The sequence below is a fragment of the Lepidochelys kempii genome, chromosome 2, assembly GCF_965140285.1.
Source record: "Lepidochelys kempii isolate rLepKem1 chromosome 2, rLepKem1.hap1, whole genome shotgun sequence".
In the NCBI taxonomy this organism is placed as follows: Eukaryota; Metazoa; Chordata; order Testudines; family Cheloniidae; genus Lepidochelys; species Lepidochelys kempii.
This window is the reverse complement of record NC_136381.1, coordinates 195,253,134-195,278,624: the sequence shown is the minus strand read 5'-3', so window position 1 is coordinate 195,278,624 and position 25,491 is coordinate 195,253,134. Positions and strand designations below refer to the sequence as shown.

The window sequence follows — 25,491 nt, the reverse complement described above, 5'->3', positions numbered from 1 at the left end:
AAGCACACGCTGCATTGCATGAGAGTGTAGGTGGCATGTCATGCTCCTTGCTCTAAAGAGGAAGCTCTTCCTACCCTACAGAAACTGACCTCTGCAATGAACTGCAGACGGATGAACCGTAGCATACAGGTGCTACCTGCATATTATCTAGTGAGCCCACAGATTAGATATTCTGCTTTGTTATACTGGTATAACTCCACTGACTGTATAGGAGTTACTCAGGGACAAAGCCCTGCTGTGTCTCACTATGTCAGTAGTAATATGGACTTTGTACTTGTGAACAAGCTGCACTGCCCTTCCCATTACTTGAGTTACGTTCATTTTCTATAAATCCACAGGTGTTACTCTTCCGTTACATTATTGTGCCTTGTTTCTTGTGTTTGTGGCTAATTGTTCCAGTCACACTTTTCTCAAGTTAAACCCTTTTCAAATTTACAAGACATTTTTTTGTCCCAGAAATCCCTAACAGAATTCTGATTGGTATGTTCATCTGGAAACCAAGCCCACATTGACTTGAGTGGAGACAGGTTTCACCCCTCCAGTCCTGATACAAAAACTGAGGTACACTTCACCCTTTATACCAATTTCAATGCATATGGTGAACAAAAAGGTGTGTCGTTATACCATGCTCACATGGTTTGCAAAAAAATAAGTAAAAAAAGCCTGAGAGAGAAAGACGCCTCTCTGTCACCATTACATGGGAGCAATAATATAACACGCTTGGTGGCGTGGAAGGATTTAGGAGCACAATGAAAACAGAAATAGGATAAAAATGTAAAAAGCTATTTCCCCCAAAACCTGCATGTTTGACTGAGAATTTTTTAGCACTTAGAGAAACATTTTCAAAACAGACATCTAATTTAAATTCTTACCCAGCTGAGTAGTTTGATCATTCTTCTCTAAGCTAGGATAAATGCACTATCCCTACAACTACCTTTTCGTTTGTGAGCCTTCTTAACACAAGCCTACCATTTGTTTTTTTTAAATGCCCCAAGAAATAATCCAGTCCATTGAAAAGCAGTACTTGGAACTGTACATCCCAAGTAACTTACAGCAAACTGTATGTGTAAAGTCTATAGTGGAAGGACCATTTTAGCACAGTATTTTTCAGTGTCACAATATTGAGCAGATTTCAGAAGATAATTTGTGGGACTTTCACTGAAAATGTCCAACTTCATAAGACTGTAAGATGAATACTTCTCCCCAGTCTAAGCACAATGGAAGCCCGCTCCATCAAACAGGAGAAATGGCCCTAACGAGAAACAAAGGAGGAAGCAATTTCCTTCATTTTCCTCTAGCAGAAGTAGATATTAATGCCAGATTGTTAGTAGATGAGATGAGAAAGACTGGAAGCAAGTTACTAATATTTTATTTAAAATTAAAATATTTTAGAAATCCAGTAAAAAACCATAGCACATTTAAAAGGCCACAGGTTTAGAATGGAACATTCTTGAAGTATTTTGAAATACTTCAACTGGAATTTCAAGGCATTTGCAGTACAAGCCAAAGAACTGTACATAGTTATACAACCATTATATTTTCCTAACCCAGTAAACATAAAAAAACCCCTCCTTAAATCTCAAAGTAATGAAAATACAAATTAAATTCGCCAGTGAAAAGTTATCTAGATATACATTACACATGTACAGCAACAAATGAACATATTCAAAGGTGTTTTTATACATAAATTTTATATTTTAAATAGGGCACTATCAAGCTAATTTGCTGTGGCAATCAGTTATACATACTCTATAAAGAACCTCACAAAATGTTTCCCTTTACTGGAAGTTTTGTATTTCTCTTGTAGGAGTTGGTTTCTGTGCTTTCAATGGAACTGAAATCAACATGATGGCAAGTGGTGTTATGTCAAAACATCTTTGGCAGAATTCTGGGAATAGTGCAAGATAGTTCACTGCTTTCCAGGTGTGGAGGGTGAAATTGGGAAAGGGGTGGAGGTTGGGGAGGGAACCAAATACAATTGTGGAAGCCTACAGTAACCCAATATCCTTAACAATAGAGTTGACACAGTAACATACAGTAACAACTTTTGATATCTAGTATCCAAGGGATACTGCTTGCTTTTCTCTTCTATCGATATAGTAATTTTAAGGTACGTTAAATATGGAGTCTAAAAATAAGATTAACAATTTCCTGGAAAGCATAAATGGGATAAAAGCTTTGTCACCACGGAATCTGGTATAAAGACTCATCAGGTGCTTCTGGTGTCTGAGAAGGATCCATTGCAATAGGCTTAAGACTCTCAACAGGGATGGGAGCAGGCCCATAACCCCATAGGCAACTACTGATGACCCTCTCTTGGAGATAGGACACTATGCACAGGTAAGCTGCCAATAGCCATTACTCTCTTCCACAGGATTTATTACTGATGAAGCAAGAATTTTTTCAGGAACATTTAATCCTGCTTAAAACTGCCCCTCTCCACTTTTGAGACCAAGCCTAATTTAAAAAAAAAAAAAAAAAAAAAACAAAGAGCGGAGTCTGACAAAAAAAACCCATCAAATAGGATATTTTTTGACTGTGTGAAAAAAATTCCAAACCATTTTTACAGCAATAAAGTCTCTCACTCCAGCCAACGTACAAGTGTGTCCGGGCTCTGAAGGACTTACGTTCAGCTCTCTTCTATTTATATGGTTTCTATGGTTGTTTGTAAAAACTGCTTCCAAATATCTATGAAAAAGTTACATGCTCAGTCTTCATAGGTTCACTTAAAGAAACTCAAATAAGAGTTGTAATCCCAAAAAGTCTTTTTAAAACAAAAAATGAAGAGTTTTAGACCAACACCATGCTCATAAAACTTATGCCAACACCACTACACACACACACACATCATTTTAAGTCAGTAATTCCAGTTCTGTACATCCACAACAACGTGCATCAACTCACTTGAACCCAAGTCCAGGCTGGTCTAGTGGCAGCACTCTATTGCCACATGAGAGACTGCACGTCTGACAAAAACTGGGTGTGCTTTTGAGGGTCGTGGGCCTGCCACCTCCTAGAGACCGCCCATAGCGGATTAGAAAGTAGAGCTAACTAGTTTTCAAACATTATCCATTCCCCTTTCATAACACAGTTGATCACAAATGTTTTTCATCCCTTTCTATTGGAAAAAGGCATTTTTGGTCTCTTATTGCAGAAAGAAATAAGTTGATACTCAAATCTAGATGAGGGTCACCCATTTGTTGAGAGTGGTGGAAGCCCCATTGCTGGACAACACACTAGGAACACACGCTGCAGGGAACGGTCCCGACATAGCAAGGCGGTGGACTGAATGCTACTTTCTACTTATATCAAGGTCTCAAAGTGCTCTACAAAGGTGCATAAGTATCTCCATTTTTGCATGGTTTAGTGGTAAGATCATAGGACTGTAAGTCAGGAGACTTGAATTCTAGTCATTCTTCTGGCACTGACTCCATATAACAGAAAATCACTTGGCCTCTCTGTACTTCAGTCTCTTCATCTGTAAAAATGAACTTAGTAGTTATTGCCTCTTTGTAAAGCATTTTGAGATCATGGGATGTATCTAGGTTCTTCTATTGGTGCCTATAACTTTACTATGTGAGTACCAAATGCACTTTATTATTACAGAGATAAGAAACCATGGCAGAGAGATGACTTAACACACCTCTTCCAACACAAATTTATCTAATTCTATAAAGGACATTGGAGAGTTAATTGACTCTGCTCTGTCCAAGAGCTGAGTGCTGCAGAGGAAGCACAAATATTGGTTTTTTGACAACGGGGAGTCTCTTCACATACTTGCATGCTGGGGAAAGCATGGCCAACCCCCACACTGGGAAAATAAAATTTAACAAAACAACAAAGGGTTCTTGGTGGAAGTCATTCTAGATATCATTGCAACAAGCTTATTTTTACATTTATATTTAAAATCAAGACTTATAGCCACTTTTGATGCAAAAAGTAAAAAAAATTAGTAAAAACCATGCGCAGAGAAATTAACAAAACAGGATGGAGCCAAAGATTGATAATATTCAGCAAAATGTAGTGTTAGTGTCAGATTTCCTTCACAAACAGGTTCAAATGTTCAGGAGCTGACACATTTAACAAAGGGACACCATTACAACCATGTTATGTTTGATCATCAGAAAGTAGCAGCCTTAGAAAAAGCCTCTGATTTCACTTACAATACTTTAACTCCCTAACTACTACTCTGTCCTCAAAATAGGGCGAGAGTAGAAGACAACCCGTTCCTAGAGGGTTTAGTCTCAGTGCTGCCTCAATGATTTAAAGGGCTGTAGGTTTGACTTAATACATTTTGGGAAAGTGATGTTAATAGTCTCAAATCATGGAAGACATGGCAAGAGTCATGAAAAGTCAGACAAACTACTTTTACATAACAAGGCCTCTAAGATACCAGAGTTTTGGGGTTTTTTTTGGTTAAATATCTACTTTGGGGCACCTCATGCTCTCTTGGAAGTTTACTACAATTTATCCTGCTTACATAGCCCACCCTTGCAGGTGTAAGAATCTCATTTTCCCCTCCACAGAAAAAAACCCCAATCTGAAGAATGCCTTTTCACCACTGCCTTGCATATGTGACTCAACCTGTCTGGTCTTTTGCATCCTTGCACTGCTTGTGCCTAACCCACTGCTCACTAATAGCTTCCCTTTTCATCCCATGGGCTGCTGTCTTAAGTCTAGAAGTTTATACAACTGCTTGCTTACTTATTTATCCATTCATCAACTGAGTTGCACGTAGGTGCAAGGACAAACAATAATCAACTTTCATGACCATTCATCTTCAATTTTACATGGACAAACTGTACATGTTATTAACAGTATGTGTGATATGCACTGGAACAGTGCCAAAGTTTTATTATTTCATTTTTAAGTTAAAACTTTCCCTGGCAAAGCTTAAGCTAATTACTTTTTGTGCTGCCCTCGTGAACTGAAAGGATTAATTGGTCCCTGCCCCCTTTTTTTAAAATATATCCCTTTAGCTGTTTACAGGCAGTTAGTTTCCTCTCAGTTTTCTTTCCTCTAGGCTGAAAATATTGGCCTCTTAACCTTTCCTCTTAATTTTCAAATTTCTTCTTTCCTTAATGGGTTTAATGATATTTTTAAAGAATGCATCACTTACAGCTTTAAACTTCCACAAATATGGAGTGCAAAAGTCACTCTATGATACACCACTTGACTATCAAACACACACAAGCTAGCTGTATCTGTTTTACCGACTGCCTTTAAAAAAGAGCAGTGACTTTCAGAGACACAAAACAAAACAGAATCTAGAAGTACGGAGTAAGACACACAAGATAAAATCAAAGTAAAGAATGACTTGTTTGGGGACAGAAACCTCGATGAGATTGCAAAATTTAGTTTCCCTTTTACATTCACAGTTTAACCGATAAAACAAGGAAAGAGTTTTATTGTACTACTTCATTCTTAGTATCAGAGGCAAGAAGCTGGATATCGCATACATAGGTAGGTGTGAATTAATGCAACAGATTCTAATTCTGGCCTGCTGTATTTACATAAAATTTAAATATTTTTAAAACATAATTCAGAATTTAAGCCTGATGAGTTCCCCTGTACTACAGTCATTCTTCTCAGAAGTCTCAGTGCTTTCAGTTACTGATGTCTATTTTATGTTTAAATAGAAAAAAAATCTATTTGGAGGCAATTTCTTCCTTTTAGAATGTCCCTCTGACAATTATTAGTCAGAACAAGTTAGATGGAGAATTGTACAAGCCCTGATGCTCCACATACTATTGTTAAAAAACGTAAGGAGTCTATAAAAGCTTATGATAGGGTCAGACTTGTACAAAGCTGGATAGATGCAAAAGAGAGAGAAGACAAAGTTACCCTCAATGCAGTGGAATAAGTAGGGAAATTAAAGTATTTCACCTTGATTAATTTAACTCATAGAAATTAAAGGACTTTTTTAAAGTTCAGCTTTAGTTATTCAGCGGCTGATTTTCTGGTGTGTTCTGTGTGTTGCCAGTGTTCTCCACTTTATTTTCCTTCACTTTACGATTCTCCATAAAAAAGTGAATACCATCAGCTAGAAATCCTATACTTGCGAAAAAGCCAAACACCTGTGAATGTGAAAGAAACAGTTATTTAAAATGTATACATAAACATTAATATTATTCCAACTTTGATTGAGAACCTGAAGCAAGAGAATAAGCAATCTTCTTCCTGCAACCCCTCCCCACCCCAGCTTTACTGTAGTATTTCTATATACAGCCAGTCTCCAGTCTTTTGAAGTCAATGGTTCAGTTCTTAACAAAAACAGATCAGAAATCATAAGTGTGACATATTTTTTTACTTATATAGTTTTTATTTCTTGGATCAGGTGTGCATGGTACAGGACCTTACTGTTTGATTGCAAGGAATTCAGAGTAAAAACTTTTTACATACTAGCTTAGAAGCAGACATTAATGCTATTTTTTTTTTTGAAGTGTTAGGTGAGGTAGTAGCACAGTAGAGATATAGTCAAGGCCAACTAAAAATGAGTCAAACTGGTGCCTGAGCATTAACGAGATTCTGTGAAGTTTGAGAAAGATAGTTTTATACAGTTGATTTGAGCCAACACAATAGAATATAAACAATTAGATCTAAGAGTGAAAGAATTCTTCCATCTCCCTGTTTTGGGGGGAGGGAGGGAGCGAGGAGCCATGAAAGTGTCTGAGTTAATGTTTGTGTCACAAACGAATATTACAAAAGATAAACATATTCTTCCTGTAAATTCTAAGATCATTCTGATTATAGGATAAGAGTTCTTTACTTTTCTAATGAATCTTTATTCAAGAAGAATGTTCTTTCATTTTGATGCTTTATAAATTACCACAGCAATAATATGGAGACTCTTTAAAAAGTGTGCTGGAGAAGCGAGACACTATGACTTCTCCACATGAATCCCAGAACTGCCGAACATCCAGTGTTCCTTGTGAGGTACATGCCCTGCTGCTCGTCTAACTATTTCTGGTACCATATTGCTTCCTAGATGCTCTGAATATTCTGCACACTTGAACTCTGCAAGTGCCCTCCCTGCTATAACTGACTCCCCAGCTGTATGTCTGTTACCACTACCCACTCATCCTTTATGAGAATGTTCTAGAGTCCCTAGGACAGTGGTCCCCAAACTGTGGTGTGCGGCGTGGAGGAACATTCGGGGGGCGGGAGGGAGGGAGCGCTGCCCAGCCCTGCTCAGCCCTCAGACCAGCTCTGATTTCCGCCGCAGCTCCGCTCCAACCCCTGCTCTGCCTCCAGCCCAACCTCATTCCCTCTCCACCTCTAGCCTCAGCTCATCTGGTCCCAAAACCATGGGCTCCAGCCCGAGTCCAGACATCTAAACAGCAGTGAAACAGCATCGCACCCCAAGCCCTGCGAGCCTGAGTCAGCTGGCATGGGCCAGTCACGGGTGTCTCTTTGTTGTGGAGAAAGCAAGAACAAAACTGGTGAGTCTGAGAGAAAAGGTGTAGAACCTTGAGGGCCAGGGTCAGAAGGAAGGGTGAAATGAGGACAGTGACCCAGGGAGGGGTCAGAAAATATAGGGCCAAGGTTGCAAAGCTAACAGAGGGGACTAAGAGCTTTTCCCAGCATCCACAATATTATGGAGCTCCTAGGGGGCACCGAGCTTCCAGCAAACCTTATGAAGACCACAGCTAGAGAATGTGCCCATCATGTGGATCTCCCACACTCTGTTGTAGCAGAGATTTATGTACCAGGTCTTAGGAGCCCTAATGTAGCCACCTCTTCCTGCATCCTTATCTCAACAAATGCATTGCCTTCTGTTTTCTGCCCACAACCTGGCCAGAGCTTCCCTTCCTCTAAACCATGAGCTGAAGGTTTAACACAGTATGGAGTCTGGAGTGTTTTCACATACTTACAATTGCAACAGTTTCAACAGATGACTTGTCACTGGTTGCAGCAAACACAATGGAAGCTACAAAAAAGAGAACTCCCACTACTGTAGTGACCCAGAAATCCTGCAATCATTAAAAAAAAAGAAAATTACAAACTAGTGGAGGCACTGGTTGGTAAAGGAACCAGAAAGGGAGGTAGAACGAGTTTCAGATGGGTATGTGTATTCATGTGTGATGGAGACTACTCATTTATATTTTAATTGAAAAGGACAGTCACTTTTAAAAAAAAATCTCATTAAACACACATTACCCATGCCACTAGCACAAGAGATTTAAAAAATTCCCAGTTTTAATAATCTAATTTACTTTTCACTACAGGTTCTCAGTGTTGCCATGTTTGGGTTGCAGAAGAATGTTTGTTTTTTGGAAAAAAAAAAAAAAATTCCACTGAAATTTAAAAACAAAAAACAAACAAACAAAACCACATGGAAATATTTCTCCTGGTCTCACATTTTGTGAGTTCTGACTTGTTCTTCCCTGTAGCAGGTGGTCACCCACTCCTGCCTCAAAAAAGCCCAGGGAGAGGGCTGTGGCAGAGAAGGAAAAGTGGGGCTGATTGGGAGAAACAGCCTCAGCTGGGGGCCATGCCCGGCTTAATCAGGGCCCAGCTGGCCCTTATAAGAGGGCAGTGGGCCAAGAGCACACAGTCTCCTCTAGCTGTGGAGAGAGATGGGCCTGGCTGCTGGGGAGCGTACCTGAGGTGAAGCAGAGCTGGGGAAGGCCAGAGGAGCTGGGAGGCTCCAGACTGGAAAAACTGCAGGCCTGGCAGACAGCCTAAGACAGGGTACTGGGGTTGCAACAGGGCACCCCAAGGTTAGGCAGAGGCAGCAGGTCCAAACCCCCCTTGCCCATGATGACTGGCTTATACGGACTGCAGTTGGCCCCAGTGAAAGGGGATTAGATGGTGACTGGCAGTAGCCCATAGGTTGAGGCAAGGTGGGGATAGAGGGTGGAGGCTTCCCCAGGGAGGGGAGACCCAGATCTCTGGGATACTGCCTGGAGGGGCAACACTCCAGGTAAAAGGGCACTGGGGTCTGGGAGGGACACAGGCCAGCAACAGAGAGACACCAGCAGAGGGTGCTCTGGAACTGATAAAAAGAGCTAATTCCCAGATGGCCAGCAGGAGGTGCCACTGGGTGAGTCTGTAGCCTGTTACATTCCCCTTTACTCATTTTTACTTAATGCAATACCAGAGGAAAAACCTGCACTTCTTGTTTTAGATATCAGAGATGAGAAAACACAGGAAAGCCCTTTTAAGAACAGAATTTGATTCTATCTATAGCCTTTTATACCAAAGGAATCCCAACTTGCTTTACAAAAATGATCTTGAAACAGACATGACAATCACCTGCAGAGTCAGAAATGCAAACATGGGAATTACAGGGTGAAATCATGTGGCCTGTGTTATGCAGGAGGTCAGATTAGTTGTTCATAATGGTTCCTTGCAGACTTAAAAGTGTATTAAACTTAGCTGTAACAAAAGAGATGCACACACATGCTCAAGAGAACTTGTGTTAAATAAAACATGCTTACTGATCCTTAACTAAACCTATTATCACTCATAATGACAGGTTTCAGAGTAACAGCTGTGTTAGTCTGTATTCGCAAAAAGAAAAGGAGTACTTGTGGCACCTTAGAGACTAACCAATTTATTTGAGCATGAGCTTTCATGAGCTACAGCTCACTTCATCGGATGTAGTTCACGAAAGCTTATGCTCAAATAAACTGGTTAGTCTTTAAGGTGCCACAAGTACTCCTTTTCTTATCACACATAAGAATCTTCACTGTATGTCCGGATAGATAACATTGGAAAATACTGAAATGCACTGTGCCTTCCCTCACCCACAGTAATATGCAGGGAGGAGATTCACTGGCATAGGACTCATTTTGTCAAGTGATTTTTCAAGCAGTTTTAACCCCTTTCTTCACGCTCTTTTATGCCACTCAGCTAGTTAAGGGTCACACAGAGGAGAAACACCTGCTTTGGTCTGAACCCTGGGTCTTTTATCCCAGGTTTAGAACCAGCAGTCAGCTTTCCAGTTCCACAGCCCAGAGCTGAAACTCTGTATCTCACTGTAGCCAATGTGAAAATGTGTAAATAGTTGCTAATATAAAGAAGGTAACTCAGTTAACATTGTGTAGTCTTGTTAACAAATAGTGTATCTTGTCTGGACAGAACAGTTATGTAATTTAAATTGCTTTAACAAAAAACACCTTAAAATTTAGAAGTGAAAATAATGATAAAGCAGTTCCTTACCAATTTGATTAATTTATCCTTCTCAACTTTTTCATATGCAGAGGTGCAATATACAGTCAGTATCAGGATACTCAGAAAGGTAGCACTGAAACTTATAAACTCGAAGAAGTAAAGCCCACCACACAGGATACAACTCTCCACAATTTCTTCAAGGATGAAGGCCAAAAGGGAAAGCAGCTGTGGAAAAAAAAGATTATTCAAATTATCTAATCCATTTGCCAATGTCTGTATCAGGCAGTCAGCTGATATTAAAGCAGTGAAAATAATTATTTCTGATAAAAGAAAAGTTTAAATGTCAAAGCCAAAACAATTTTGTATTTGTGGTTTGTGACCTGACAGACCACTAGACAAGTACAAAAATGCCACAAATTAAACACTTGATATGTAGAGAAAAATGCAAGCTTGCTGTAAAAATTAACTAATACAGTACAGGCAGCTGAACAGCACACACTACACCAGACACACACTTGTTGACTATACAATATACATTACCAGTTCATGGTTTCATGCATGAGAGTGAAGGGAGCAGACTAGGAAGACAGGTTTTTGGTTGTCAGATGCCCACTCAGGACAAGCAAAATTGTATTTCTTTCTGCCTACTGGGAATGCTGCAAGACCTGAATGTAGTCTCAGGTGCATTGGCTGGTATGTACAGCCCAGAGCTGAAAATGAAAACTAGTGCCCCAGCTTCCTTATAATAAATGGCAGAAGCAGCTCATCCAACTCAGCTGCTACTTGAAATTCTACTTTTGATGCTGATGAACCATTTGTGCCCCCGCCATATTTCAGAGAAAGTACACCTAGCTAATTATGCACACACTCCCCACCCCAGTGCAGAATGCGGAAATGGCTCTTTTCCAAAGCAGACAGCAAGTTTTTTTGCTGAGACCAAGGTCAGATACACCAATTGATCAATCTACCAGAAGTTCTACACTCACCTCAGACCATCTTATTTTCAAGGGAAGGACACGAGTTATTTTTTTTTTAAAAGAGACCTCATTTGAGCTACTAAAAAAACAAACAAGCAAAAAGTTATGATAACTAGGCTGTCCACAGGACAAGTCACCTTAAATAAATGTTTCCCCAGCTTAAGGAAAGGAGAACATAGTTGTATTGTTATCCTCTCAAGTGTGTTTGCATAACATTTTGTTTGCAGTTCTCTCATTTTGGCCAGTTCCGTATGGCTAGGTTTCCCCATACTATATTACTGACCTAGGGGACAAACCCCAACAGTAAAGATTCAATGGAGTAGGACATTCCAGGAAGGGAGAACCTGACTGGGTCATAAAATTAAGGGTAACTCTATGAAGGCTTTGTTTCCATGCCAACCATTCACTTTTTTACAAATACAACTTGTATCATGCAAGCCTTCCTGGGTAGAGGGCTTAACTTCAGGACTCTATTAATGTTGATCTTAACCTTCAGGTATCACTCTTAACAAGACTTTGCTCATCTCCACACCCATCCCCCTCATAGCCTGTATCTACACTGGCAAATTCATGATTTGCAATTCATTACTGTTGCAGCAGCTGCAAAGGTTGCAGTGTACACAGGCCTTCAGCACTTTTACCAGCACATCATCTAACCAACATGCCAGTCTACTCTGAACAGGTTTAGGCAACATGGAGGTGAAAATACGAGATCTGTCTCAACTACATCTAGTGGTGCTACCAAAGGCAGAATGCAACAGTAGGAAATTTTGACTCTGTAATTGAATTGCAGAAGAATGGTTGGGTTTTTTTGTTTGTTTGTTTTTGGGGGGAGGGAGGGTTTCCACTGAAATTTCAAACCAAAACAAAAGGAAATATTTCTCCTAGTCTTACATTTTGTATAGACCAGGCCACAGAGAGCTAATGCCATCACCTTTGCAGTACTACCTATCTCTACCAACTTTATGGTCAGAATCCATGATTTGACTATACGCAGACAGCATGCTCATCTCTAGACAAAATGTTATTAGTTTTAATACCTTTAAATTTACAAAGCAAAATTAACTTATAAAAGTTTATGTGACTGAAAGCAGAGTCAGAATGAGCTCTACCCTGACATCTGGTGGTGAGCTGTGGAAAAGGATTTCAGGGGCTGATCTTGTTTTCATGGGCACTCTTGTTTGCATGGGCACACCCACCCTGCCTAGCATGATGGACTGCTTGCCCAAATGGTCACTTTGGCTGCTGTCAGATCAGTCTCTCTGTTATTGGGGCAGGAGTAATAAAGTGTTGTTATCCTATGTGAATCAAGGACAGTAGAACTGTACTTGGCATTTGATGACGGAGGGACTCGCCCTCAACTACGTAGCACTCGCTAGGCAAGGGACAAGGGGTTCCAAAACCCAGGGAATTGAAAGAGGCTGGGGACAGGTATGGGTACCTGGTAGTTTGGGCCCCAAACACTACTTTGATGCCTCCTCTCTCCATGGTGTAATAACAGAGCTAATTTTGGCTCCCTTAGGAGTCTTGGTACATCCTGCAGAGCTGAAATCACTGACCCCTAGGTCTAAGCATTAGACCGACTTTGGGCTAGTGGTGCACCAGCCCTGAGGCTCCCCCTGCTACCAGCCAAAAATCACTGAGAGCTGAAACTGGTGAAGTTGCTGAGAGCTGTGTTAAGTGGGAGGGACATGAAGACAAGTTGGTCAGCGGACAGCAGGAGGACTAGCGCAGAGAGTGGAGTGGATAGCTGGGCGGCTGGCGGAGAGGAGCGGACAGCCAGTGGAGAGGCACGGAGTGGAGCGGATAGCAGGGCAGCTGACGGAGAGGCGCGGCTGGTGGTGAAGACTGCAGCAGAACCCCATGGAGAGGCGTGGCACTTGGCCATTGACCCGAGCAGCAGAGCATGTAAGATGCCCCCCATACCTCCCTCCACTTTCACCCAGGCTGGGAGGTAAACTCTGCAGATGAATTTCTGAACTCTGGGGGGGCTGCACTGACCAAGAACAGTGGGAGGGGGGTGACTAGTAGGTTGCTGGATTTAAGAGCCTGAGGGGAAAAGGTCACTGCCAAACTTACTTGGGGGTGGGTCTTTTGCTCATGGTTGGTGTTATGAATCCTGTTTGTGGTGTTTCCCCAACATAATGCTGCACTGTTTCCCTCCTTTATTAAAAGGTTTTTGTTACTCTCAGACTCTGTGCTTGCGAGAGGGGAAGTATTGCCGCTCAGTATTGCCTGGGGGGTGGTATGTAATTGTCCCAGGTCACTGGGTGAGGGCTCGAGCCGGTTTTGCACTGTGTTATTGAAACGGAACCCCTAGATACTGAACCCGGCCCTTGTTGCTGCCAACTCTGACGGGCAGAAGGGTTACACGACATTGCTATAGTTTTACAACTCTATGTCCTGCCACTTTAGATAGATTTGTTACATATCTTAGAAATCCTTATTAATTACATTGTTGCTACGCCTGTATAATAGAACTAGATGGGTCAATTTCACTTGTAAGCCCAAGTATCAGTCCTACTAGACACAGAAAACCTTGGGAAAACCAGTACTCTCCAAAGCCTTCTCTACACTTAAGTTTTGACACTACCTATGCTGGCATAGTTAAACAGACAAACCCCACCCCCAGTATACCAGCAGTTAAACCCATAGGAAAGTGCTTAGACTGATATAGTTTAGGCTATGTCTACACTAGGATTACTTTACCAATATAATATACCGGTATTCCTATACTGGCAAAGCACACCTAGTGTGCATGCAGCTACATCAACAAAGTTATGCTTGTACTGGTATAGTACAACTATACTACATGATAAATAGGCAGAGGATTATATATGGTGATAGAGAGGCAGAAAGCAGGCAGGCATATATGAAAACAGAAAGATCGAAAAGGTGATGGATGGATAGATCATTTCTTCTCACTAAGACAAGTTCTAATGTCCCCGGCTGCTGTACAATCTGTACATCTGTACAATCTATATCAGGAAAATCTCATTTTTTTCTAGTACAGGCAGTGTCTACACTACAGACTTCTGGGGGCAGAGCTATGTCAGTCAGGGATTACACCTTTTCACACACCTGACTGTAAAGCTATGCCAGCACAAGTCTGTAGTGCAGACATGGCCTTATTCCAGTTCAGCAAAGCAAAATAAGTTATACCGGTATAACTACATCCACACCAACGCTTTTACTGGCATAACTATACTGGTAAAATATCACACACCAGCATAGTTACACCAGTAAAAGTTTTTAAGGATAGACCAAGCCTAAGAATCAGGGTTGTCATCTTCTCTGTTTATCCAAAGATTTTGATAATATCTCCATCTCCCCCTTTACATCTTTAAATAATCACTCTAACTAGGTTCCACTGTCTGATTTTCATATAATAGCACAATAATATGTATTTGGACTCACTAAAAGGCAGAAAAATATTTTAATTAAAAACACTTATTTTGGACAATTAGTTGCCAGTGTCCATTTAAAGAGTTGGAATTCAAAACAGCTACTTTTGACTGATATTTTCTAGTTAATAACTTGCACCAAGCTGCTGCACATGCTACATAGTGGATCCTAGTCAAGGAAAATAATGTTCAGCCTGAGTTTTTCTTTTAATATGAATATTATTAGCAGGTCAGCACATGTGAACTGTAAATTTCCCAATCTAAACCGTGCCCAGAGGGCAACATTTCAGACTAATATTCTATATTGAATACTCAACAGTATTAAATAGGATACATCTTAAAGAGTGAAAAGAACTACAGCTAAGAAACAAAAACAATAAGGCCATTTCTCAGCGTACTTCCTTTTTCTCCTGTAGTTGCTATTAGACAGATTGCTTAGAAATCAACTTCTGCATAAAATAATGATTACTATAGATTTCTCCAAAATATTTCAAATCCATTTTTTGAGGATGTATGGGGGGATGTCCTTTTTTGCACTTGCTTTTTAATTTAAAAAGCAAAGATAGCCATTACAGGTATTTTCCATTTCCTCATTACAGTGTTTATCACAAGCACACTGAAAATGTGAGTCACATGTTTTCGTTTTCATTCATAATTTGTGCTCTTTATCAGCAGTGAAGAGTTTCAGTATGAATCACCTTCGCTGCCCTGTGAAAAAGTAGAGCAGAAAAGAAGCAAAACATAATTGCTAGAAACCCACTTTGAACAGAGCTCAGAAACCCAAATAACCATGACGCTGGAGCAATGGTGCTCCTCCGCTTGATCCAAAACCAAATGGCTCATGAATATTTACTAACAGCTATCCTTTTGTCCCTGAAAGTCATTCAGCTGCTTGCATGTTAATGAACGTGCCACAGTTAAATTTAAAATCAGTGATGAAGAGGAAAGGTATCACCATTTAAACGACTCCTTCAGGTAAAGAGGTTTTTCCTACATGCAGAATTTGACAGCATACGGTCAACCATGCTTTTCCTATTATGTAAATTGGCAGCTGTGGGTTTTTTTGTAACTACTCCTTCAAGCTCAATTTCTTATTATAAGCTGTCATAAATATAAAGGGAAGGGTAAACCCCTTTGAAATCCCTCCTGGCCAGGGGAAAGCTCCTCTCACCTGTAAAGGGTTAAGAAGCTAAAGGTAACCTCGCTGGCACCTGACCAAAATGACCAATGAGGAGACAAGATACTTTCAAAAGCTGGGAGGAGGGAGAGAAACAAAGGGTCTGTGTCTGTCTGTAGTCGTCTTGGCCGGGGACAGAACAGGAATGGAGTCTTAGAACTTTTAGTAAGTAATCTAGCTAGGTATGTGTTAGATTATGATTTCTTTAAATGGCTGAGAAAAGAATTGTGCTGAATAGAATAACTATTTCTGTCTGTGTATCTTTTTTGTAACTTAAGGTTTTGCCTAGAGGGGTTCTCTATGTTTTTGAATCTAATTACCCTGTAAGATATCTACCATCCTGATTTTACAGGGGGGATTTCTTTATTTCTATTTACTTCTATTTTTTATTAAAAGTCTTCTTGTAAAACACTGAATGCTTTTTCATTGTTCTCAGATCCAAGGGTTTGGGTTTGTGGTCACCTATGCAAATTGGTGAGGCTTTTTATCCAACATTTCCCAGGAAAGGGGGGGTGCAAGTGTTGGGAGGATTGTTCATTGTTCTTAAGATCCAAGGGTCTGGGTCTGTAGTCACCTAGACAAATTGGTGAGGCTTTTTACCAAACCTTGTCCAGGAAGTGGGGTGCAAGGTTTTGGGAAGTATTTTGGGGGGAAGGACGCGTCCAAACAGCTCTTCCCCAGTAACCAGTATTAGTTTGGTGGTGGTAGCGGCCTGTCCAAGGTGTAATATTTTGTATCTTGGGGAAGTTTTGACCTAAGCTGGTAAAGATAAGCTTAGGAGGTTTTTCATGCAGGTCCCCACATCTGTACCCTAGAGTTCAGAGTGGGGGAGGAACCTTGACATAAGCTTTAGAGGGAAATTATTTAAAAGGAAATGTACTGTCCTTTTCTCCCTACAACTGAGTTCTTTATCTGGAATTATGAAGACTTAATTGCTCTATTCTTAATTGGTATTTTCTTCCGCATTTCTGTTAACTGTAGTCATCTGTAGAAGGGGCAGTTAACTGCTTACTATGCTCTTTTGAGTGCTCTCCTTAAACTGTTGCAAGGGGGAAAACAAACACAAAAGAGTTGACTAGCAAGATGAGGAAGGGAAAACTGATTTTAAATAGTTCTTTTTTAATTGTATATCTAACTTCACTTTATACATTCATAGTATTCTGTTAAAGCTATTTAACACATCAAATAATTATTTCTCATATTAACAAAGGGCCATCATCCGTCCTATATTATTATTTGTAGTGTGGTAGAGCCTAAAAATCCCAGTCAGAGTCCAAGACCCCAGGGCACGAGATGCTGTACAAAGACATGGATTTTCCTCAATAGGGCACAGGAGATTCCACGTTTCAGAGTTTCCTCAGAATTATTGTCGAGGGTCCCCTGCCTTTAAAACCTGCAGAGGTCCTGACAGCCACACAGCTCTTTAGAGGCTAACTGGAGCCGAAGTACCTGTGGAGGACAAATGCCTCTGCACTATACTTCCCTAATTATCCACTCTCCATGAGAGCACAGTTCTTTAGAAAAAAGTGCTACCATGAGGTCCCTCCCGGAAAAGCACAGAAAATCATCCTAAGGACTTTCAACCAGCAGTAATTTTTATTTGAATTAGCACTCTGAAAACTCTTAGACCCATGGGTAAACCACCTGTAGAGAATGGCTGCTCCCTCGCTTCTCTTCCCTTCCAGAATTGCAGAGCCTTTACTGTGCAGAGTCTTCTATACCAGAGATTCTCAAACACTGTGGGTTAGAGGGGCTTGAGAAGCTGCTGGCAGCAGCACTGCCTTCAGAGCTGGGTGCCCAGCCAGCAGCCACCATGCTCCAGCCACCCAGCTCTGAAGGCAATGCCACCGCCAGCAGCAGCGCGTAAGTAAAGGTGTCATGATACGGTATTGCCTATATACTTAAATGGCTGTTTGAATCAATGCCTTACTGTTTTAGATACTTACTGAGAGCTGCATGTTGATTTAAAAATAAATAAATCAGTATATATATTTGTGTGGCAGTAGGAAGGGCATAAACTACTACAGATGTAAAAAAAGGGGGGTGTGATCAAATAAGTTTGAGAACCTCTGTTCTACACTGTCTGAAGACCACTAGGGAGAATGTACGCAAGTTCTGTCTCTCCTCTACAATGTCAGTTTACCCTCTGCTATGCAGTGCACAGGGTAGCAATGTGGCCAAAAGGTATTACAGCTCACTTTTAATACATTAGCCCCATGTTGCGCATCCACACCCATCCACCCGATATTAATACCCTCCTTTATCACTTGAATGATAGTCACTTATTGATACTAACATTATATACACTCTTAGTAGTTCTGTATAATTCTGTCAAGCCTTAATGTTAGATAGGTCTGAACATACAAACTAAAGTTGTGAAAACAAAGGAAAGTTAAAGAAAGTGAAATACTTGCCTATGAAATTGTAACTGTTTAACCACTGTTGTTTAGAGCCTCAATTGTACCATTTCCCCAGTGAAATCTTCTGGTTTAAAATTACATACTAAAGGTTGCTATTCAAAGGATTCTGCTGATTTCACAAGTCTTTAAAAGCAGGGTTTGTGCAGTGAATGAATAGTTCAGAAGCAAGAGCAGATCTTTAAGCTTAAATTATAACTTTCCTTTTCAGTCTAGCGTTATGCACTAAGGTTTCTGCATTCAATACTTTTTCTTTTTAAATCCGCCACTTAAATGACAAATATTATTGCTTTAGTTATCAATTCAGAATCCTAGGTCTTGGCACAATGTGCCTTCTCCGATCCAACTTTCTACAGAATTTGAACCAGTTTTGGATTGAAACTAAATTCCTTTTGTATTAACCAAAATTAAAAGAACTCCATGCAAAACTCAAAGTTCTGAATACCAAATGCCAAAGTTAATACTTAATAACAAAGTTCTTTGGCAGGTACATTTTTATGTGATACACAAAAGTGGTTTCAAAAAGAGGCTTCAGCAGTCAGCATATCTTATCATTATTTATCTCTAACAACTATGAGTCATAAGTAGAGAGTTCTCTCCATTGAGAATATCATGCCATGATCTTAAAAGTGGAAAGTAGTTCTCTGCAGTTGGCTTTACAGTATTTTAGGGAATATTGTACCATACATATAATGGAATCACAGATGATTTGCTGTATGTAACATCCTATTTAAAAAGCACCCTAGAAAAGTGGTAGTTTGCAATTTTAAGATTGCAGTACTCAGTTTTAATCACTGTTTTGCATATTATCTGTATGACACTAGTCTCTAGCACCCCAATGTGCTATTTACTGTAAAAAATATAGTGAGAGACAGCTGCTACCCCAAAGAGCTGAATAGACAACATAGACAAAAGAGTGGGAGGGGAATAAGAGACAGAGAGGTAATATGACCTTCCCAATGCCACACAGTAGGTCAATGGTAAAGCCAAGATTGGAACTCACTTCTGCTAACTCCCATTGCGCTATCCATTAGACCACATTACTACACAACAGATTGCAGAGATTACATAACATATTACCTGGATTTCTTACTTTCCCTTTCATATTACTTACCTGGATTTCCAAAACAAGTAAAACTATTTCACAAATAATTTTTAAGTAAACTGAAGCCTTTATACGCTTTCATTCGACAAGGGCATGTCACTCATAGAAAGCGACCTGAATTTCAACCACAGTAATGTACAAGATTTATTTTTGAATGTGTGTCTGGACCAAGAACCAGGGTAGAACCCCAAGACTCCCTCAATTTGCCCACCTCTGGTCTAGAAGATACAATCAGAAATTATTAGTTTTGCAGTTCTCAAACTGTGGATTTGTGTCTCCAGAGATAACATACTTGTTAACAGCAAAAATGTTTTTAAATAAAGAAATAAATAATATATAGAGGTGAGAAATAACAGACCTCAGCCCTATTGTCCCTCTGCAAATTTGTGTACACAGAGCCAATCCTTACCTCTCTCTAAAAGTGCATTTCAAAAAGTTCAAGAAGATTGTTGGGGGCGGAACAGATCTGGAAAAGTAGTAGTCTGGAGATAAATGTGAGAAGGGAGGGACAGGCAGTAGAAACAAAAGTGAAACTGTTTGAGCAGCATATTCCAGAAGTCTGGAGGTCTTTCTGGATGTAGCCTTCATTGATTTGAGATCTACCATACCATTCTCTTACTAGAAGGGAAAACCTATAATGGCAGCAGACCATAAAAGAGACCCAATTGGGGTCTCATCTATCTGAGTTGTGAAGAATACTATTAAGGTTATAACAATCAACAAGAATGCACTTTTATGTAGAAATCCAGGATTAAATCGAGCCTGACTAGTGATTTAAATCAAATCCACCCTGCCAAGAACTCAAAGATTTGTGCATTTTGGGAGAGAAAGAAGCGAGGTAGAGCCCCGCGCAGATAAAAGATTTGTATCCACATTCAATCCACAAACATGGTCCGCAAATATCCGCATCCGTGGATATCCACACATTTGCAGGGCTCTAAAGATTAATGAAGTATCTCTCTGATGAGCTAAAGAGAAATCTGGCTTTGGTTACCTACCCTTCTGGTGTCCCTACAGTGACGAGATAAGGCCATAAACTGCCAAAGCTTTAAGAACTGTTGAGTTTGTGCTCACATGGGCCCAGCATTCTCTTGTGTTGTTTTGCTTATGAATGGTTCTAGCAATTTCCCTCTCCCCCCTAAGCGGAAAGGCTGTTGCCAGAGGGATGCACCTGTAGTTGTCTATGAAGGCACACGAGTAGTCTATATAAATTACCAGGACTGTTTATATGAGCAAAGTGTTTGCATGGCAGTAATACCCACCAGGTTCATTTTATCTAACAGTAAATGTTTTATCATTAAAAAACAAAACAAATCAAAGAACAAATTTACCCTCAAAAATATTTATATAAAGCACTTTAGGGCTTTGAGAATGGTTTAAATATAAATTTAAACCATAACTTTCTGAAGTTTTGTGTGTTACCTTACCATTACCTGGCATATTCTTTTTCTTTTTTAAATGACTGTCATATGTTTTCAAATGTTATGGTTCTCTTTTTGGCAGTGCCTGATTAATGACCAAGGGCAGAAATCACCTGACACTCTTGTGAGTATGACACTGCAGACCTAAAACCCACTCAGCTTTCAGGAAAACTGATACTGACATTTTATTGTTGAGTCCCGTTCCCATTTAGGTTTCACTATCTTCCCTAAAGCCAAACCATGCTGTGCTGTTTTAATTTTTGTATATATTAACCAGAAATTTGAGAGAGATCATTTATGACCTCCCACATTTATGAATAAGGAGCAAAAGATTACACAAAATACACATAAAAAGCCAGCAGAAGAGGATTCCTTCCTTTTGAAGGCTTAGGATTCTTTTGACTTAGAGTGATCCACTATGTAACACTCCAACCCCACTACAGTAGCTCACCACAATATAATGAGGGTCAACCAAGATTTGCTACCACCTATATTAATGGAATGGCGCCTCTGGTACAGAACGTTAAGGCCTTCACATAAGTTCAGACCAGTTTAATTTTAAGTTCAAATGCTAAGACCACAAATAGAATGCCACAGTGGACTGCGTGCTCTGGATCCTGCTTATTATTTGAACCTACAAAACCAATTGAAATCACTTGCTAAATATAGCACAAACTTCTAAACAGTCAGTGTCTGTGACTGTACTGTCCAAATAGATGTGCCATACTGGTTCTGTGAAGATGCCTCCACAGTAATAATAGTTTGAGTCTGCAGAAGCGATATTAGAATCGCAAATGCCAGTTCACCAATATACTGGCCTTTAAAAGTTGAAAGTGTTCTATTTAATATGACCAGGAGTTATAGATTTGCCATTTGATTTAGACTATTGTTTTAACTTTTTAAATTCAGTTAAGACTTTTTATATCAAGCTAAATTCTCTGACTGAAGTAAATGGTGGCTCTGTGTCTACATTTAAAAGTAGTAGTATCTGTACTAACTTCTATTTTGGTTAGGAGTCTAGGATATTATTTTTAAGATTTGTTTTTGTTAGAGTAAGGTTTTGTCTTAACATGTTATTGGTCATTTTTATATGCCACCTGATATTTTGTGCAATGATAGATATAGCCTACAAAATGGAAATCAAAAGAGGCAGTAAAAGATTGCAGACAGAAACAAACACAGAAAACTCACTAATGAAAAAAGAAAAACATGAAATTTAACACAGTAACAACTACATTTACAACTTCATACTTATAGCAACAGTATTCATTGCCAAATAAAACACATGCAACACAACCAAGGGGCAGCTGGAAACATTCTTTTTTGTTGTACTCAATTTTGTCCTCTTTTTATGTAGACAGCTTAGTTTATAACAGAGAATTATAAACTTAACACAATAGCCAGGATTTCTATGGCTCTAACATGAAGCAGATTTATATCAACATCCAAATAAATAAAAGCACCATAAAGTTTTCTTTTTAGTGGACTTGAAACAAGTGATTTTTTGAAAATCTACTAATCTAGTTGAGCATTCACGTCCAAGTACAAAGGGAGAATGGTGTCAAGACAGGAACAACAAAGAGCAGGGGAGTGGTGTGGAAAGAAGGAAGACTGTAAATGGGGAGGGGGAAAGTGACATTGTGCAAGACAACAGGTTAAGAAATATTAATTAATGTTGTATGCAGTGTTGGTGTAGCCTCTTGGTCTCAGGATATTAGAGAGAGATGGTGGGTGCAGGGATATATTTTATTAGACCCAATCTCCACTGGTGAGAGACCGGCTTTTGAGCTTACACAGCTCCTCTTTTCACTTCAGAGACCTGAAGAAGGGCTCAGTGTAAGCTCGAAAGCTGCCCTCTCACCAGCAGAAGCTGGCCTAATAAAAGAGACTAATGAACCAAGATGGCTGAGGCAATTAATGTCTGTTAACCCCTTTTTTGCTTTGTGACCCTGCACTGTATAGTCAACAAAGGCGTCAACCCTATTGCACACAGCACACCACCCTCTACTCCAAAGCCAGCCGTGCCAGAGCAGAGGGCAGGGTCCCAGGTAAATGCAGGGACAACAGCAAGGGGGCAGAGGACCCACAGAAATGCAGGGCTAAGAAGGACCAGTCCAGCCCCCTGCGCTAGGGCAGCGCCAAGCGTTTCTACAGGCCCCCAACACTTCCCCAGAGCACCCGGAGCTGCTGTCTGGTTTCACCAGAGCAACAGGCAACCCCGCTGCGCTGCGCTGCGCCGCACCCCAGCCCTGCCTGGCGCGAGCGATAAACAGGGCCACGTCCGGGACCAGAGCGGGGCCACACCTCGCACCCCCACGGGCTAGGCGCGCTCCCAGCGGGGCGGGCAGGCGCGGGCGCGCAGCTCCGGCCCAGAAGAACCAGCGAGAGGCTCGAGCCGCCCGGGACCAGCCCGGCAGGGCCGCGACACACCGAGTTTCTCGCCGCCCGGAGCCCCAGCGCATACCGCGCCGCGCGTCCCCCCGCCCCGGGTAGGCCCGCGAGGCCGGGGCTCACTCACCGCTTGCGCCGCTTTGAGCAGCAGGCGCTGCGGGGTGAGCCGGTGGAGGGTGCAGGCGCAGGCGCAGGGCTTGCTCTGCGGCTCGCGCTGCAGCTCGGTGGTCTGGTTGTACACGGCGCCGTTGTCCATAGCAGGCGGGGCGGGCTCCGGCAGCCCGGGCTGCGGCCAAACGAAACCCAAAGGCCGGGCTGCGGCGCCCGCGGGCCACCAGGGCGCAGGAACGTCCCTCCGCCGCCGGGGGAAAAGCGCGAATCCGGCCGCGCCCCGGCCGCGCCGCCTCCTGGACTCCCCGCCCTGCGCTTCGGGGAAACCCCGCCCAGCGCTGAAGTCCCCGGCACGTCCCCTGTGCCCGCCCCCGGGGTGCCTGCGCGCCGTGACCTGTGCTGAGCGGCCCTCTCCCCAGCGACATGCGTTTTAGACAAAAAGAAAAGGAGGACTTGTGGCTCCTGAGAGACTAACCTGTTTATTTGAGCGTAAGCTGTAGCTCACGAAAGCTTTACGCTCAAATAAACTGGTTAGTCTCTCAGGAGCCACAAGTCCTCCTTTTCTTTTTGCGAATACAGACTAACACGGCTGCTACTCTGAAACGAGTTTTAGATAGTGAGTCATCGGTATCTTTCCTTGCGGCTTGTACAGGAGCGCGGCTGCACTCCGGGGCTGCCCTCGGCTCCTCACTAGGCCCACGCCAAGCTGGAGGAGCTTCCCCAACCCCCCCGGGAATACCCAGGGTAATTCCAGTACCTTCCCTGGGCAGAGTCCGGCCCCATGTCCCCCTGTGACGATTCCCTCTTCTCCTCACTCTCCTACCGCTCTACTCATTCCTTGAGGGGGACCCCCATTGTCCCCCTCCACTTGCAGGGAGGAGCTACAGGGCTCTGTCCTTGGTCCTCCTGATCCTCCCCCCCCCTTACCTTACCTGTGGGTAATCTCATCCACAAATTCAACTACCATCTCTAGGTGGGTGAATGAGATCTCTACTCCAACCTGGCTCCGGTCCAAACAAATCTCAACCAGGCTGTTTGATACCTTCCTCCTGACAGCTACCCCTCAGCTCAAGCTCTACAAAGCTAAAACAGCCACCCCTCAACCCAAGCTCTCCCTGCTATCTCCTTCCCTTGATCACTCTGAGCAACACTAGTATCTTGGCTGTCACTTAAGTCAATAGCCTGGGTATCCTCTTGGCCTCAGACCTCGTTCTAGGTTTTCACAACTCGGCTATAGCAAAGTTCTGCAGCTTCTTTCTCTAGAACATCTCTGGAATATAGCCTTTCTTATCCACCCACACCAGAAACTCTCATCCAGGTTCTCATCATCTCAGTCCTCCATTTTTTTCTCTGGCTTTGACAAATGCAGTCTTATCCCATTCACATCCATTTGCATGCTGCTGCAAAAATCATTTTCCTAGCCAATCACTTTGACCATGTTTCCCCTCTTTGCACCCCTCCACTGGCTCCCTCATCGGTTGTATCAAATATGTAAGCTACGTTTTCACTTTCAAAGCCCACCTCTTATTCAGTAAACAAAAGTCAACTCCCACCTTCACTTGGCCCATCATAGCAGCTTGTCCACTTATTAAATTTTCAGACAAGCACCTTCATACTTTCTCCGATGCTGCCTCTCACGTTTGGGAGGCACACCCTGCAAACATTTGCCAAGCCCCTTCATTGTTCTCTTTCAAATTTCACCTAAAAACCTCTCCTTTGCTGCGATGCCTACAAAAAACTGGACAATGGTTAGGCTGCTGATGTGCTGCGACCACTGCCCATTGGAGGGATCAATGTTGTCTTAATGTTTCCTTGTACTTCTCTGTCTATATCCAGCTGTTGTCTCTTGCCTTATACTTAGATTGTAAGTTATTTGGGGCAGGGACCATCTTTTTGTTCTGTGTTTGTACAGCATGTAGCCAAGTGGGGTCCTGATCCATGACTGGGACTCCTAGGCACTACAATACAAATAAGTATTAGGTTTTACCCAAACAGAAAAGAAGGAATGACCCTTGCTCCAAGGAGCAAAACACACTAAAGCCATAAAAACGGAGGGGAGGACAAATGAGGAAACACATCTAGAGGGAGAGAGCAAGCTGGAGACTGTCCCCATATGGGTTATATGAGGGCATATTAGGATAAACCACCCCACTTGGGCTAACTGTGGAATTTTAAAGCACATGCTGCTACCCTGTGAACAAAGGGCCTGCTCCAGTAAACGCTTATGCACTTATGTTTACATGCAAACATAGTTCTACCTAGAAGTCAATGGGACTGGCAAACATTAAACAATAGTGCTCATCTCTTACATGGTGCTTTTGATCAGTAGATCTCAAAGCATGTTACAAAAGAGATAGGTATCATTACCC

General features: G+C 41.7%; 1 protein-coding gene across 1 annotated transcript; it reads right to left on the bottom strand.

Moving 5' to 3' along the window:
- Positions 1-1,352: 1,352 nt before the first annotated feature.
- On the bottom strand, positions 1,353-23,579 carry CMTM6 (CKLF like MARVEL transmembrane domain containing 6). The gene is given in 5 exon segments (XM_073333360.2): positions 1,353-6,077; positions 7,875-7,973; positions 10,168-10,344; positions 23,139-23,493; positions 23,495-23,579. Coding segments are annotated over 5 exon segments (825 nt in total). The 5' UTR covers positions 23,548-23,579; the 3' UTR covers positions 1,353-5,936.
- Positions 23,580-25,491: the final 1,912 nt, after the last annotated feature.